Source organism: Sorex fumeus, unplaced genomic scaffold, assembly GCF_029834395.1.
Source record: "Sorex fumeus unplaced genomic scaffold, SorFum_2.1 ptg000063l, whole genome shotgun sequence".
NCBI lineage: Eukaryota > Metazoa > Chordata > Mammalia > Eulipotyphla > Soricidae > Sorex > Sorex fumeus.
Genome location: NW_026606120.1, coordinates 58683446 through 58700108, shown reverse-complemented (window position 1 = coordinate 58700108; position 16663 = coordinate 58683446). Strand labels below are relative to the sequence as shown.

The 16663-nt window shown below is 38.7% G+C and overlaps 1 protein-coding gene across 7 annotated transcripts in view; it reads right to left on the bottom strand.

The window, feature by feature from the left end:
* The window catches only part of BCAS3 (BCAS3 microtubule associated cell migration factor), a 660253-nt gene that overhangs the window by 490859 nt on the left and 152731 nt on the right, over nucleotides 1-16663 (bottom strand). For all 7 annotated transcript variants that reach the window (XM_056128182.1, XM_056128175.1, XM_056128179.1 and 4 more), the window contains exons 8-9: nucleotides 12471-12578; nucleotides 6922-6998 (exon numbers count right to left, since the gene is read on the bottom strand). In XM_056128182.1, the coding sequence (XP_055984157.1) occupies nucleotides 6922-6998; nucleotides 12471-12578 (185 nt within the window). The remainder of the gene's footprint in view (nucleotides 1-6921; nucleotides 6999-12470; nucleotides 12579-16663) is intronic.

The following is a 16663-nucleotide window of genomic DNA, read 5'->3' as shown; positions in this document are numbered from 1 at the left end:
GGCACCACAGAGTCACCCAAGAATGGTTAGATATGGTTCAGGAGGCTCCCCAAGTACCAATATGTGTGTAGGAGGAGAGGGGGGCAGGAGGGGCAGCAGGACAGAGAATCCCAAGTAGAGCCATATCCTCAGTTCACCATGGATCATAGCGAGTGACCTCTTTGGCCCCCTGACCAACACCTGGGGGGCAGGGGGTAGGGGAATAAAATTAAGAGATTCTACATAATAACACTAAAAAATAACATTAAAAATATAAGGAATCAATTTTCTTTCATAAAGCAAAAACAGAGGCCAACAGAGTTTCAGTGTAAATCTTTGGTCTCAGTGGAGACTTCCTATCTGTCTTTCAATTTAAGCACATTGGAAATGACTACTAATGACATCTATCAGTCTCTTGCCTTTTGTTTTCTTAATCACACGTAGGTTTTGAATTTCCACATCAGACAGCTGCTCCCAGCCACCTTTTCTGTCCAGGCAAATACAAAAGTGTCTGCTTTCCCATTATATTGGCTGCTTTCCCTTTCAAGTTCGCTATCAGCTCATTTTACCTGATCCTTCCACCCTTTGGCACAAATTCCCATGATTCGTTTCTCTGATGGACACAGTTGTCCTTACTTATTTTACAGTCTCATCATTGTACTCACAGAAAGCCAAGGCAACTGTATTAAACAATAGCTTTGAACTCTTTTAGAAATACTTGCATAATCCAAACAATGTTCTTACTAAGTGGAGAACTGGTCATTCAGCAGTCTGAACCCTTGGAGCACTAGCAGTCAGTCAAAGGGAAAAAACTTAGGGGCACAGGCAAATGGGAAACCAGAAATTTTAGTCTCAGGAAGCCCACCAACACATCACACACCAGTACCTGTACCGTTTCAGTGTTCCAGGACACTTAAAGACGCCAAAATTTAGAGAAACACAATCTATATCACGCCTCCTACCACCACAGATTTTGGTAAAGTAATGGGAGCAGGATGAATGTGGAAATACAGACATTAGAAAAAAAGTAAGCTTCCTTCAGATTACACAGCAGTCTTGCTTTCCCTTCATTTTAAACATAAAGTTACATTAAACTTTGTCCAAACTTTTCACGTAAACCACTTTAGGTGGAGCTATACATCAAGCAACCGAGAGCAGCAGCTGAACTCTTTGGTATAATTATTTCTCAAATACTTGGGGCTGGAAGAATAGGAGAGTGGGTAAGGCACTTCCCTTGCATGAGGCCGACCCAGGTTTGATCCCTGCATCCTATCTGGTCCCCTGAAAACTGCCAGCAGTGATTTCTGAGTGGAGAGCCAGAAATAATCCCTGAGCACTTCTGGGTGTGGCCCATGCAAATAAAATTTTTACAAGTATCTTTGTTTGCCCCAAAGTGCAGCCAACCCAGGTGGGATTAGGTTTCGTGCCTTGGCCTGTTCCTCGTGGTGGCCCAGTGGCCTCCATCCTCCAGAGGCCACTGGACAGTTTGGTCCCACAGTGACAAGACACACGGGACCTCACGGGATGGGGTAGAGCCAGCCCTTTCCTCCCCACCCCAACAAGACCCCAAGCTGCCATACACGAACAGCCTCTATGGCTCCTGATCAAGCCATTTAATGGCCATGATCCCAGAGACTCAGAAACAAATCTCGGAACCCAGCAGCTTTTGGCAGAAATACATCCGGTCCCTGCAGTAGGTTACCGGCGCTGTGCCACCCCAGGTGGGAATAGGTTTCGTGCCTTGGCCATTCCACTTGGCGGCCCGGTGGCTGCCATCCTCCAGAGGCCACTGGACAATCAAGTTTGGGCCCACAGTGACGAGACACGCAGGGCCTCATGGGATGGGGGTGGAGCTGGCCCTTTCCTCCCCACCCCAACGAGACCCCGAGTTGCTACCCACGAACGGCCTCTCTGGCTCCTGATCAAGCTGCTTAATGGCCATGATCCCAGAGACTCAGAAACAAATCTCAAGACCAAGTCACTTTTGGAAGAAATGCATCCGGACCCACAATAGGTTACTGTCGCCAGGCCACCCCAGGGAGGAAAGGGTGCTGTACCTCCACCTGCTCCCTCTGGGCAGTTCAGTGGCTGCCACCCTCCAGAGAATATTGGACAGTCAGGTTTGGGCCCTCAGTGACGAGACACATGGGACCTCACGGGATGGGGGTAGAGCTGGCCCTTTCCTCCCTGTCCCAACAAGACCCCGAGTCACCACCCACCAACTGCCTCTCTGGCTTCTGATCAAGCTGCTTAATGGCCATTATCCCAGAGACTCAGGAACATATCTCGGAACACAGCAGGTTTTGGCAGAAATCCCTCCAGATTTAAGTGTTAAAATTTCAGAATTTCAAAATCATGCGACCACTACTGCAGACACACAACACCGTATGTTATTCTTAACCAGCAATAGAAAACAAATTGCCTACTGTTGCCTTTTCGGCAGATCTGAGTGTTATTTGGGGTAAAATCCCAAATAATAATGGTGGATCCGGTGTCAAATTATTGAATGTCATCAAAGTAGAGAGAGAGTAATGTAGAAATCATCTGCCCTACAGGTAGGGGAAGGGTGTGGAATGAGGGTATACTGGGGTTTTTGGTGGTGGAGAATGGGCACCGGTGAAGGTACAGGTGTTTCATTGTATGACCGAGACTTAAATCTGAAAGCTTAGTAACTTTTCCCACAGTGATTCAATAAATAAATATAAGACAAAAAATAAATAAAACTATGAAAAAAAAAAAGTAAGGCGGAGTTCATGCCCAATTCAATCAGCTAATCAGTGGCTGAATAAATAGCAGTACTCCTACATTTAAAAAAAAAAAAGTACAAAGGATCATGCTCAGGGCTGCATGCACTAGGCAGGTGTCCCACCACTTAGCCACATCCCCACCCCTCTCACCACCAAATAAAATACTGTGCAGAGAGCTACACACCCTGCAGCATTTCAAGGCCTTGGCATGCCAGGCCTGTGTTCCAGCAGCTATTTCCCAATCCAGAAACAAAAACATTTTTACTACCAATTAGTTAAATGATAAACAATATGCTAATAAAAAATTTGTCACTTATATGTAGAACCATGAAAATAAAAACATTCTCTATATCATTCTATGAAAATTATCATTAGGCTACTTAAGCATGAAAATTACTATTAGTTGTATAATTTTACCCATGTTATTCAATGATAGTACTGTAACTGATTACTTCTCATTTTAATATAATTAAAATGACTGATATTGCAATAAATCCTGAGTCCTTCAAGTCTCCCTTTGAGTTTAACAATCAAATCTATCGATTTTTTCATTTAAAACTCTATAGGGATGGGGCTGGAACAATAGCACAGGGGATAGGGTGTTTGCCTTGCACGCTGCCGACCAGTGTTTGATTCCCAGCATCTCATCTGGTTCCCCAAGCACCGCCAGGAGTAATTCCTGAGTGCAGAGCCAGGGAGTAACCCCTGTGCATCTCCAGTGACCAAAAAACCAAAAAACAAATAAATAAAAACAAAACTCTATAAGGTATACATGACTAAATAAAAGCAAAAATAAAACTCCACGGTGAATATTAAATTATGAAAATATATTTCTTTATTGTCCACTAAAAAACTGTCATGTAAATATGCTCTATAAAACAAATATGTCCTTTATTAACATATTCTTTAATTTCTCTTTAGTCATTATGACTACTGAGTCAAAATTCCTAACCTATCAATTTACTGTTTCATAAAAATAATTAACATTTACTGACAACTGTATTCCTTTCAACAAACTCCATCCAGTAGATATCTATTTTAAATAGGTTTAAATTTCCAAAACCATCCACCATTTCAATAAATGATTTGGTATTATTAACAAATAATGATATAGAATTTAACCCCCCAACTTAACTCTGAGCTGAATCAACCAGATACACCTTTCTTATTTTTTATATTCTGATTTATTTTCAGGGGCCATACCTGGCATTGCTGGTGGTACCGTAGTAGAGGCCTACTTCCAGCTGTGCCAGATATTGAAAGCAGGGCTCTTATATGCAAAGTGCAAACTCTACCCCATTAAGCTATCTCCCAGACCCCTTTCTTATTTTCCAAAGAAACAAAAAAAATTAATATAATAAAGAAACAGCTATATGTTCTTGACCTGATTTTTAGGGGTGGAAGCAGCTACCAAGAAACACAGCAAAAAGTATAAAATTTAAATGGGGGTCACAAACAATGCATAAGTCAAACACACACACACACACACACACACACACACACACACACATATCTTTGATTACTTCTGGACAACAGAAGAGTATGAATAAGATGATAAGACAAATGCTCAAGAGAATACAGCATTGGATTCTAACTAAAATGTTCTTCTGCTTGCATTGCACACAACTGATCCGATTTAGACCTTCAGCACCACAGATGGTCCTCCAAGCACCACCAGGAGTGATCCCTGAGCACAGAGCCAGAAGCAAGCCCTGAGCACTACTGGATATAGTTCAAAACTAAGCAAAAAAAAAAAAAATCTGTTCTCTTTGATTTTGATTCTCTTCTACATCTTACATAACTAGAAGAAGCAGAGCGATTCATTTACGGTTCCACAGATACATTCTATTTCTACAATTACTCTAATAATGAGAAACACAAATACATGCAATATGTTAATGCAAAAAGCCTGTAAAAGAACAAAGAATGAGTATGCTAAAATAGGCTATATAATTTCCAAAGTTTCCCATAATATTATAATATGTATTCTCCAAAACATTTTAATTACTAGGGGGTTTTTTGGTTTTTTTTTTTTTTGGTGGGGGGGCCGACAGCACAGCGGGTAGGATGTTTGCCTTGCACGGGGCCAACCCAGCTGAACTGAGTTCAATTAATCTGCCCCTCTCGGAGAGCCCAGCAAGCTACCAAGATTATCTCGCCGGCATGGCAAAGCCTGGCAAGCTACCTGTGACGTATTTGATATACCAAACACAGTAAAATAAATCTCACGATGGAGACATTACTGGGCCCACTAGAGCAAATTGATAAACAATGGAAAGGCAGTGCTACAGACAGTGCTTGGTGTGGGGGGGCGGGGTGCACATCTAGCAGTGCTCAGGGGCTACTCACAGCTTGCTGCTTGCATCGCTCCCACGCATGCTCAAGGAACCCTGCATTGCTGAGAATCTAAGCACCAGCTTGCTGCATGCAAATCAAATGTTCCGGCCTTCTGAGCCATCTCCAACATTATTTATTTTCAATGAAAGGGCCATGCCCAGGAGTGGTGGAGATCCCAGGTGATGCTTAGCCACTTGGACAGTACTCAGTCACCAGTGCTTGGGACCACCAAAGCCATCCAGGAGGTGCTTAGAGAACAGCAGGGCTGTCTCTAGTGGTGCTTAGCAGGCCATGCAGGGTGGGATTGGACCCAGGGCTTCATATATGCTAGGCATGTGCTCCACCACTTGAGTGATATTCCTGAACAACCAAAAAACCTTTCAAGTGATTTAACATACTGATATAAATGGTGTCATCTATAAGTATCTGACGACCATTAAATAATTGACTGAGAAATTAGTTTATGTAATGATTCATTCAACAATCAACTTCATTCCATCCAATATACTGGGTGCGAGGGATATTAATATGAATTTGTGAAGAATGTACAATGAGCTTTATGATAAAACAGCAATGTTTCATGATCACAATCTTCAGCATTATAGTTATAGATCCCAGAGAAATGATTACAAGTTCAAGAAGATAATCGTATTGTATTCTTCATGGTTTACTAGCCATACTTCATAGATGAATATAATAAATGCTACATTATGTATTTACATAGTATATAATTATGCAATTTCACATAGGCTATACTGCATTAAATACATAAAGAATAAGAGTTCTTATCAGAAAGAAATAATGCCTATTCCTTAATGCTTAATACACAATAAAAATCATGCAAACATCTGATGGATAAGGGTAAATAGATGGAACATTTCAGAAGATGCAGAATAATAATTCACTATTGATAATAAAAACAGACTACTGCAAGATAACTATTTCTAATACTTATTAGAAATATATGTGTATATAACTATATAAACAAATATATGTACATATACTATATACAGATTCTTTAATAATCTCAGACTGTCTGGAAAAACAACTATTCCTTCCATGAGCTATACAAGTTATTACAATAAAAAAAGATAACTAACAAAAAAATGTTTTTCCAGATTATAATGAAAAACATTTTAAATACAAGCTTCCTTTGGACTCAAACCCTACTGAAACTTCCATCCTGAAAATCTGCTAGCCAGAGCAACAAAACTTCCACTTGACAAACTCTATAATTAAATGAATCAATCACTTTTAAAAGGTGTACACAAGTATACACAGATATATAAGCATATAAATATATATTCTTTGTATGTCTGTGCATGCAAATACAAATGTGAAATACAGGAGAGGAGGCAGAGCTCAGGAGGGAAGAGGGAGGGTGAACACAGTGGGAGAGACTGGACTCAGATTCTCTACTTACTTCTGCTGTTTAGTTCAGCTGTAGAAGTCATGAGAGGTGGAGGGAAAGAAGAGCTACCAAGTCAAATCCCTGAGTTTCAAATCCCTCATGTTCAGTAATCCAGTTACCTCCTTGAGCATGGTATGGTAATAAAGTAATTTAACATTTTTTTGAAAATGCAGCATAGCGACATGAAACACAATCAAACCACTCATGGGGATAAATAAGGAGGCAAAAATGAACCAATGCTTGCTTGGAAATATGAAAGCAAATGTGCTTTAAGCTGAAAATACATTACATAAAACTGGTGGTATTAAATGAGACATCCACAATAGCACAGAATATCAAAATTTAAAAACCACAAGAAAGTGATGCTATGTTTATAATTAGTCTGCGGTTTCTATATAGTATAAACTCAAATGCATATGGTATGGGAAAAATCAAGTTGGTACATACTTGTGACAAAAAATTTCTTTGTGAAAGTACAGCTGTCAAAAGCAGCGATTTTCTCCTGCAAGACTACAACGAGGATCCTAAAATTAAAGTAAAAAAAAAATGAAAGAAAATGTGAATATGAAATTCAAAATTAAAATAATTCAAACCCTCCAAGTTTAAATTAGCATTCACCAATTTTTTAAAAATCAAACATTTCTTATTATATTTAGATTAGAAACATTTACCTCTTAAAATGTAGAACAAAAAAATTACTCTGGAATACCATTAATGCAATAAATAGACATTATTACAGGATTAAAGGAGAAAAATCAGATTAGAGCTTAAAATTTATTTTTATCTAAATGAAATTTAATTTTAATAGTTATAAATCAAATAAATCTACTTTCATTAGAAACTTTATAATCAATAAACTACTGTCTTTATTGTAGCTTTTTTTTTGCTTTTTTTTGGGGGGCAAGGTCACACCCAGCGATATTTAGGGGTTACTCCTGGCTCTGCACTCAGGAATCACTCCTGCCAGTGCTGGGGGACCATGTGGGATGTCAGGGATTGAATCCAGGTCAGTCACCTGCAAGGCAAACACTCTCCCCTCTGTACTATAGCTCCGGCCCCTGTAGTTTTTTTTTTTTTTAAGTGTCTTACTAAAAAGTGTTTTTTCACTGATGGCTCAAATTCAGAGAATTAAACAAAATGGATTTGCATAACATGTCAAAAACAGAATAAAATTAAATAAAATGTAAAAATACTGAATTTCCCAACATAAAGGCAAAGAAAAGAAAGAATTTTAAGGGAAAAAATGAAACAGACAACCACTGGGTTTATTCAGTGTAAGTAAGTCATTACTGGATAACTCAATATATTTTCAAATTTAGTCAGGATACGAATATACTAAATACATACATATATATATAGGCACATACGTAGAGGCCAAATTATTCCATTTTACACTATTGTTTCTTGCAGGATAATAACAGAGCCAAATTTCCAAAGAAAATAAAGTATTATATCTATAGTTAAATATTTACATGGTATTTTGAGAGGATAGAAAAATTTCAGGTCAGTAATTCTAAGTGCCAAATGTTAACAATGGCTTGATAATATACAATTAAATGAATCCTTTAATAATCCTATCAGGGGATACTCCTAGGAGGGCGTAGGGGGCCATCTGAGTTGCTAGGGATAGAACCCAGGTTGGTCATTTGCAAGGCAAGCGCCAATCCCATTGTACTCTCCCTTCAGCATCTCCATTTATTGATATGGAAAAAAATTCTTAATATAATTGAAAATACATAATAAATTATTCTGTCATGGTATTTAATGTAAGAAATCAATCATCAAACTAAGGAATTCGCACAACATATTGAGGTGACAGACTCAAATTGCAGGAAATGCAGGAACAACAAATCAGAAATGAACAAGCTTTTGATGTAATCTATAAGTCCTCCCCCAAACAAAATAGATAAAATAATTCCCTCAAGGACTTTTAAATTTTTTATAAACACTGTTAAATTCTAAAAGACAACATATCCAGCTAATTTGCAAAATTAACCAAGGAAAATGGTGGTGAATCAGATTTGGCATTACACAGAGCTAAAATCTAAGATCCAGAAATTCACATAATGCTTCCCTCTTTCAGCATATCTGAAACCAATGTACTTGTAATTTAAAATTTGACTTTAGAAAATTCCTTAATGCATCCGAAATAAATAGATTTTTGGAACATATTTTTGTGAAGTTTATACATATAATATATATTATATGCTTATATATACACATAATACATATAAATTGTCTTGAAAATTAATGTAATGTTCTAGCAATATATACCAAAATAATACCATATTTCATTATTTCATTCCCAAATTTACAAGAATAAACAAAAAATTAATCTGTGCAAAGATTAATCAACTATATTTTCATGTGTATGGTCCAGAAACACTATATTTGGAACAAATATCCCCCACACACTTCTATTTTTTATTTTTTGTCCTTCATAGCTTTGTAGTTCATAAAAATATCAGAAATACTTTAAATTTTTAACTTCACGCTTTCTGGTATATTTGCGTTCTAAAAATCTTATTTGTACTTATTTCATTTTAAAAAGAGGCCCAAGTGCTGGCAAAAAATATGACTTAAATGTCTGGGGTGAATGCTGGCATTCCCAGCACTGGCTCGAGTATCGTGGTACCATCCCAGCTGCAGGGAATGGACCTAATGCCTACATATATGGGTAGGGCCCCAAAATTATAAAAATAAAATATTTCATATGTCCTTTGGCTAAATAGCATGTAATCTACTTGGCAAGAGCACAAAGGACCTTGAATAACTATCATTACAGTTTTCCAGTCTAGGTATATTTTCTATTGGATCCACACATTCAATGTTCATTTTGAATAATTTTATGCCATAGGATAATTATGTTACTCTAGCAGTATTTCCCTCATAACCCATAATTTTAATATTAATTTAAGAATAACTATTATGGGGGCTGGAGAGATAGCACAGCAGGTAGGGTGTTTGCCTTGCACACGGCCGACCCGAGTTCGATTCCCAGCATCCCATATGGTCCCCTGAGCACAGCCAGGAGTAATTCCTGAGTGCAGAGCCAGGAGTAACCCCTGTGCAACACCAGGTGTGACCCAAAAAGCAAAAGAAAAAAAAGAATAACTGTTATGAATGACTAAATTGAACTGCACACTAAAACTGGAAGTCTTTTCTTAGTCTGTTTTCAAGTTTTGTACTTAAATTCAAATACTGTATATTACTGGCACTAATATCAAACCATGGGTTTTTTGTGTATCTTTTTATCTGATCTTTAATAACTTCTGAACTTCCTGAGTCATTTTTGAAAATAACCTTTAAAAAACAGCCTGAGAATATTGTTATAAAATTTATTTTTACTTTGACACCACACAACTATTTCATTTTCCACATTTCAATTCTGACTTTTTTCTTTTGGTTTGTTTTGTTTTTTGGGGGGGTCACACCTGGTAGTGCTCAGAGCTTATTCCTGGCTTGGTGCTCAGAGACCACTCATTGCAGGCTTAGGAGGCAATATAGGGTGCAGAAGATCAAACCCAGGTTGGCCCTCCTTATTTGCTTATTTTTTTTTAATTGAATCACCATGAGATACAGTTACAAACTTTCATGATTAAGTTACAGTCATACAAGGGATAGAGCAGCCATCACTCCACCAATGCAGATTTTTCACTGTCAATGTTTCTAATATCTCTCCCACCACCCACACCCCATCCCACCCCCTGCCTCTGGAGCAGACATCTTCCTTCGTACTCTCTTTCTACTTTTGGGCATTATGGTTTGCAACCCAGCTGTGTTCGGGGCTTACTCCTGGCTCTGAGCTCTGGGATCACTCCTGGCAGCCTCAGGGGCCCAAGAGTCAAACACCCTGGTCTGCTGTGTGCAAGGCAAGACCTGACCTGCTGTTCTTTCTCCAGATCCTCACTGTGTTCTTTTCAATTTGAAAAATAGCATATCTTTCAAGCAGTAGTCATTCATATTTTTCTACTTAACTGAAAATAAATGTCTCAAGAATACTATGTAACTGTAAGAATAGGCCTGCATAATTATTTCAGTCAGTAATATGTGTTTGTTTTTTCAAAGGATTTTGTAACTAGAGCAGTTTTATGGTCATATGCTTCCCTAAATTTTGAATTGTTTTGTGTTGCTCAAGAGATCTTTTTTCTTTTAAAATCAAACAATCAATGTCAACAAAATGTCTTAATTTTTTTTCCTATTATTCGCGTCACGAAAGTCAGTTTCTTGTTCTCTCAATCCCTCTTTCTCAATGTAATCTCTAATCCCAAGCAAGCCCTATATCCATCAGTTTCTGAGTTGTCCCTCCTCCATCCCAACTGTCTTTTCCCCCATCACATGACACAGGCTTCCTGAAGTGATCCTCCTGGCCATTGTCTTTACTGTCCTTAAGTGTTAGTCTCAAATTCTGTCATTTTATATTCCACAAATGACTGCAAGTTACCGAGAGTATCATGCCCGCACGCAGAGCCTGGCAAGCTCCCCGTGGCATTCAATATGCCAAAAACAGTAACAAGTCTCACAATGGAGACGTTACTGGTGCTCGCTCAAGCAAATCGATGAACAATGGGAGGACAGTGCTACAGTACTACAGTGCTACAGTGCTACAAATGAGTCATTCTATGCCTGTCCCTCTCTTTCTGACTAATTTCACTAAGCATGATACCACTTGTAAGCAAATTTCATGACTTCACCTTTCCTAACATCTGCACAGTATTCCATTGTGTCATGTTTGCTTTTTTAATGAAATGAAGGTTTATAGTTTGTATCTATGACCGATATCAAGAAAACTGCTATTATAAGACTTTTTTTCATAGATGGAAGTCTTAAGTTTGTTTACTCCTCAAATATTCTGCAGTTATACAAATAGACTCTTCATTACTAGATCAGGTAGAAGTGTGAGCCAGATCTGAGTATTTTACTAGAGTTTTTAAAAAAAACAGATTAGTTCCAATGAAAGCTTAAAAAAAAAACAGTATTTAAAGGACCTTTTATAAAATCCAGAAAGACAGTACAGCAGGCAAGGCATTTGCCTTGCATATGGCAGACCTGGGTTCACTATCTGGCATCCCGTATGGTACCTGAACACAAAACCAGGAGTAAGCCTTGAGCACCACTGGTTGTGCACCCAATAAGACAAATCAAAATTAAAGTGTTTTGATCATTTAGAAGTTATTTGTTTTGATGAACAGGAAAATCATATTCCACATGATAAAGCAGCAAAAAACATATCTGTTTATATGCTATACATAATGAAACGCTTCCTTAAGGCAAAAGTTAACCACTTTCATGTTTCCTCTGCTTCTTCTATTCTTTTCCATTTCATTATTTGTTTACCTGTTAAGCAAGGTAAAGAACTTTATTAAAAGGCTGGGGTTGGGGGGGTGGGGGGAAGGTTTCCATCCTAGAGAATGATCCTTCCCATGTGGTTACAAGGAGCGGGAAAAGAACAGGGAAGTGGATTTTTAAGGATCAGCAGCAAACTGGTGGTGCTAGGGAAGTGAATAACCTTTACTGTGATCTTGTCTTCTCATACACTCTGTAAATCTAACCCAATGTTTCTGATTAAGGGTCCTTCCTACATATAATCTTATTTGTGTAGGCTTTTGAAGACAAGATAAGAGAAAATGAAACATTCTTTACATTCTCAACAATCTATACCCAGAAGAGTTTGCCAGTTCTACTTTTAAGTTCAGCAACTGATTATTCTTGGGCCAATTTCATGAGAACGTTGTGAATGAGTCTGAGAGGGGAAGATACCAACGACACTAACAGAGACTAATGAAATTTCCACATAATACATGGGATTCCCGGCATCCCATCTGGTCGCCCAAGCATCGCCAGGAGTAATTCCTGAGCACAGAGCCAGGAGTAACCCCTGAGTATCACCAGGTGTGAAGCCAAAAAAAGCAAATAAAAAAATAAATGAACAAAATCTTTTCAAAGTGCAAAAAAAATTTTAAACTATGAAAAAGAAACATTTTTAGGATGCTTACCGTTTGTTGCAATGGAGATCATAGATAGGTGTTTTAAACTGAATGGACTTGACCATTTCCCCAGTACGAAGTGAATACAGATCCACACAACAGTAGGGTGGGCTTGTGCTGAGGAGAGGGAGAGGTAGGAGGAAAGAGAGAGAGAGATCATTATTTTCAAAAAAGTCAGAGGAGGGTTAGTAAAGTCTACTTTTTCTTAAACATAATTTTTTATAAAGCTTTTATTCAAAAAAATTTTATTCAAATCCTGAATGATAGTACAACAGGTAGGGCACTTGCCTTGCACACTAGCGACCTGCTTTCAATCTCAGGCACCCAACAGGGTGCCCCGAGTCTGCCAGAAGTGTTCTGAACACTATATGACTGAAACCCAATTATGAACAACTTTGTAACTGTGTATCTCATGGTGATTCACTTAAAAAGCAGGGGCTTGGGAGAAGAAAGATTATAGAGTCAGGGTTCAGCCCTGAGCACCACAAGGTGTGGTCAATAAATAAATATACTTTTATTAATGCACCATGAATTACAAAGTTTTTTATAGTTGAGTTTCAGGCATACAATGTCAAACATAATCTTAACCTGCTCTCTAACATATTAATTCAAGTTTTACCATAAAGAAAATAAAGTATGTCCCAATCTCATTTCAAGAATGCAAAATTAGGAGGGGGGGGGGAATTCATTTACTCAATAGTAAACAAACAAACAAATCACATTCATGCCTCAATAAATACAAAAGAGAATCTAACAAATTAAAAACACAGATCTAGGGGGAATGGCTCACCTGGCAGAACACTTGCATTGCACATGCGAGCCCCAAGATTCAACCCCAGGCACCAAACAGCCCCTCATGTGGTCATTGAGCCTGCCTCATGTGGTCCCCACAACAATAAAAGGTTATCTAAAGTAAATTTTAAGCTACTTATGATGAGAAACATTTCACTAATCTAATCAAAGGTAACGATCTCAAAACGAAAATGAGATGATAAATAAAATCCTGGCTCGCTCTTCAAGCCCCTGTTCTCCCTTGAACACATATCTTGCTTTCTGGTCTCGATATATCTTTACTTGCTTATTTCAATTACGGAGAAGCCTGTGGTCAATCTTGAACACGTACTTTTCTCTTTCTGTTCACTCACATCTTTTTAAGTAAGTTGCGATAAAAACTATTTTTAATGAAATAGTAAAAGTTTTTACACTAAAATCATTAACTTATTAAATCATTCTTATTAAATAAGAATACTCATTATCACCATTTCTCTTCAACACAGAGAAAAGTCATATGCTTAAGAAAAAAATAACTACAAAAATAGTCATTATTTGTTGAGAATGTGATAGCATAATTAAATTTTATATTTAATTATATAAATATTCTAAATCGTATATAATGATAATAGTATATAATTATAAACATATCAGCATGTTTACTCTGTAATTATAAAACCCTTATATAAGAAACAAATATAGGTAATACATTATAAAGACTTCCTCTGCCACTCTCGGAGAGACTGGCAAGCTACCAAGAGTATCTCGCCCACACAGCAAAGCCTGGCAAGCTCTCTGTGACATATTCAATATGCCAAACACAGTAACAACAAGTCTCAAAATGGAGATGTTACTGGGCCCGCTCTAGCAAATCGATGAACAATGGGAGGACAGTGATGGATGATGTATTACAAAGACAAAAGTAAGAATCAAATATAGATCAACCAAGGTCACCAAATACAATGTTAATGTATCAATAGCAATTGTGTCTTTACAAATTAAACCTATTGAAAATTCTACCGGGAATGAAACTTCTTTCTAAAATGTATTTTGATATTCATTCAACATTATAAGGGTAATATTGTAGCACTGTAGCACTGTCTTCCCGTTGTTCATCAATTTGCTTAGGTGGGTACCAGTAACATCTCCATTGTGAGACTTGTTGTTACTGGTTTTTTTGTTTTTTTAATGTAGAAGTATTGCTATTTATTAAGCCACTGATTAGCTGATTGAATTGGGCATGAACTCCACCTTATTTTTTTTCATTTCTTATAATTTTATTTATTGAATCACCATGAGAGCAGTTACAATGCTTTCAGGTTTAAGTCTCGGTCATACAATGAAACACCCATACCTTCACCAGTGCCCATTCTCCACCTCCAAAAACCCCAATATACCCCCACCCCACACCCTCCCCCTACCTGTGGAGCAGATGATTTCTACATTACTCTCTCTCTACTTTGATTATATTCAATATTTTGACATTATTATTTGGGATTTTACCCCAAAACTCAGATCTGCCGAAAAGGCAACAGTAGGCAATTTGTTTTCTATTGCTGGTTAAGAATAACGTATGGTGGTGCGTGGCCAGAGAGGAGCTAGAGAGGCCGTTTGTGGGCAGCAACTCGGGGTCTCACTGGGATGGAAAAGAAAGGGCTGGCTCCACCCCCTTCCCATGAGGTCCCGCGTGTCTCCTCACGGTGGTCTCAAACCTGACTATCCAATGGCCTCTGGCAGGTGGCAACTACTAAGCCGCCAAGGGGGAGCAGGGGGAGGGACAGCACCCTTTCCTCCCTGGGGTAGCCCGGTGACAGTAACCTACTGCGTGGTCCGGATGCATTTCTACCAAAAGCCACTGGGTTTCAAGATTTGTTTCTGAGTCTCTGGGATCATGGCCATTAAGCAGCTTGATCAGGAGCCAGAGAGGTTGTTCCTGGACAGTGATTTGGGGTCTCATTGGGACAGGGAGGAAAGGGCCGGCTCCGCCCCAATACCATGAGGCCCTGCATGCCTCGTCACTGTGGTCCCAAACCTTACTGTCCAGTGGCTTCTGTAGGATGGCAGCCACCGGGACGCCAGGGGAAACAAACCAAGGCACAAAACCTATTCCCTCCTGGGGTGGCCCAGTGCCAGTAACCTAATGCAGGGACCGGACGCATTTCTGCCAAAATCCATTGGGTTCCGAGATTCATTTCTGAGTCTCTGGGATCATGGCCATTAAGCAGTTCGATCAGGAACCAGAGAGACCATGCCTCCAGTTATATAGCTGAGCCAAAGGTGGTTTGTGGGTGTGTCTCCCACATACCTAACTTTTGGCCGTTTACTTTCTTGGTAAACTTTGCCCCAAGTTTCTGGGGTCTGGCCAAAGGCACAGCAGCAATTTTGGGGTATCTGGAAGTCTGAAGGCGCCATTAGGCTGCTGATGCACTCGCCTCACAGGTACAGATTGACCTGCTGGCAGCACCACACCTCTTTTTTATGCTATTATTGGTATTAGTTCATTTTGTTTTGTTTTATTTTTATTAGTGAAATATCATGAGGTACAGTTGTTACTGTTTTTGGCATATCGAATACGCCATGGGGAGTTTGCCAGGTTCTGCCAGGCCGGGGGGGCGGGGATGGATACTCTAGGTAGCTTGCAGGCTCTCTGAGACGGTCGGAGTAATCAAACCTGGGACAGCCGCATGCAAAGTAAATGCTCTACCGCTGTGCTATCACTCCAGAGTTATACTGTAAGGAATATTATTTAAGGCACAGTAGAAGAGATAGAGATAAATGTTTACAGTGTCAGAAAATAGGAAAAGTGAGTTAAATCTAATGAAAGTAGAATAAATAATTAAAGTACAGTAAGTAATCAATGAAATAAAAGTTGAGTAAGCAAAAGAAACTAAAGCAAAGCATAGCTTTTGATACCGATGTAAACAAATCCAAAAGAAGCACACAAAACAGGTAAACAACAAAGGGTGTTGCTAGCCTAGAAAATGGTTACAAAGGGTAAGAAAGGAACCTCCCAACTAATGAGGTCAGTAACACTTGGTCTAAAAATCACAGATGCCTGACCAAAAATAAATAAATAAACAAAAGCCATACTTTCTCATACTTTATAGCATTCTTTATCATAAATAATGCATTTTAAAAAAATCCCAAACAAGGGCTGGGAAGTGGCTCAATGGCAGAGAACCTCCTTCTATAGGGAATCATGAATGTTTTTGCTGGCACTGTCAAGTGTGACCCAGGGCCCATCAAAAAACTCAGGACAATCGCCAGTTGATTTTCAAAAAATTATCAGAGATAAATGATGGTACTCTTATTTTATTAATTAAACCTGTATTAATTATTTATTAACAGGGCTGGAGCAATAGCACAGTGATAGGGCGTTTGCCTTCCACGCAGCCAACATGGCCGACTCGAGTTCAATTTTTCCACCCCTC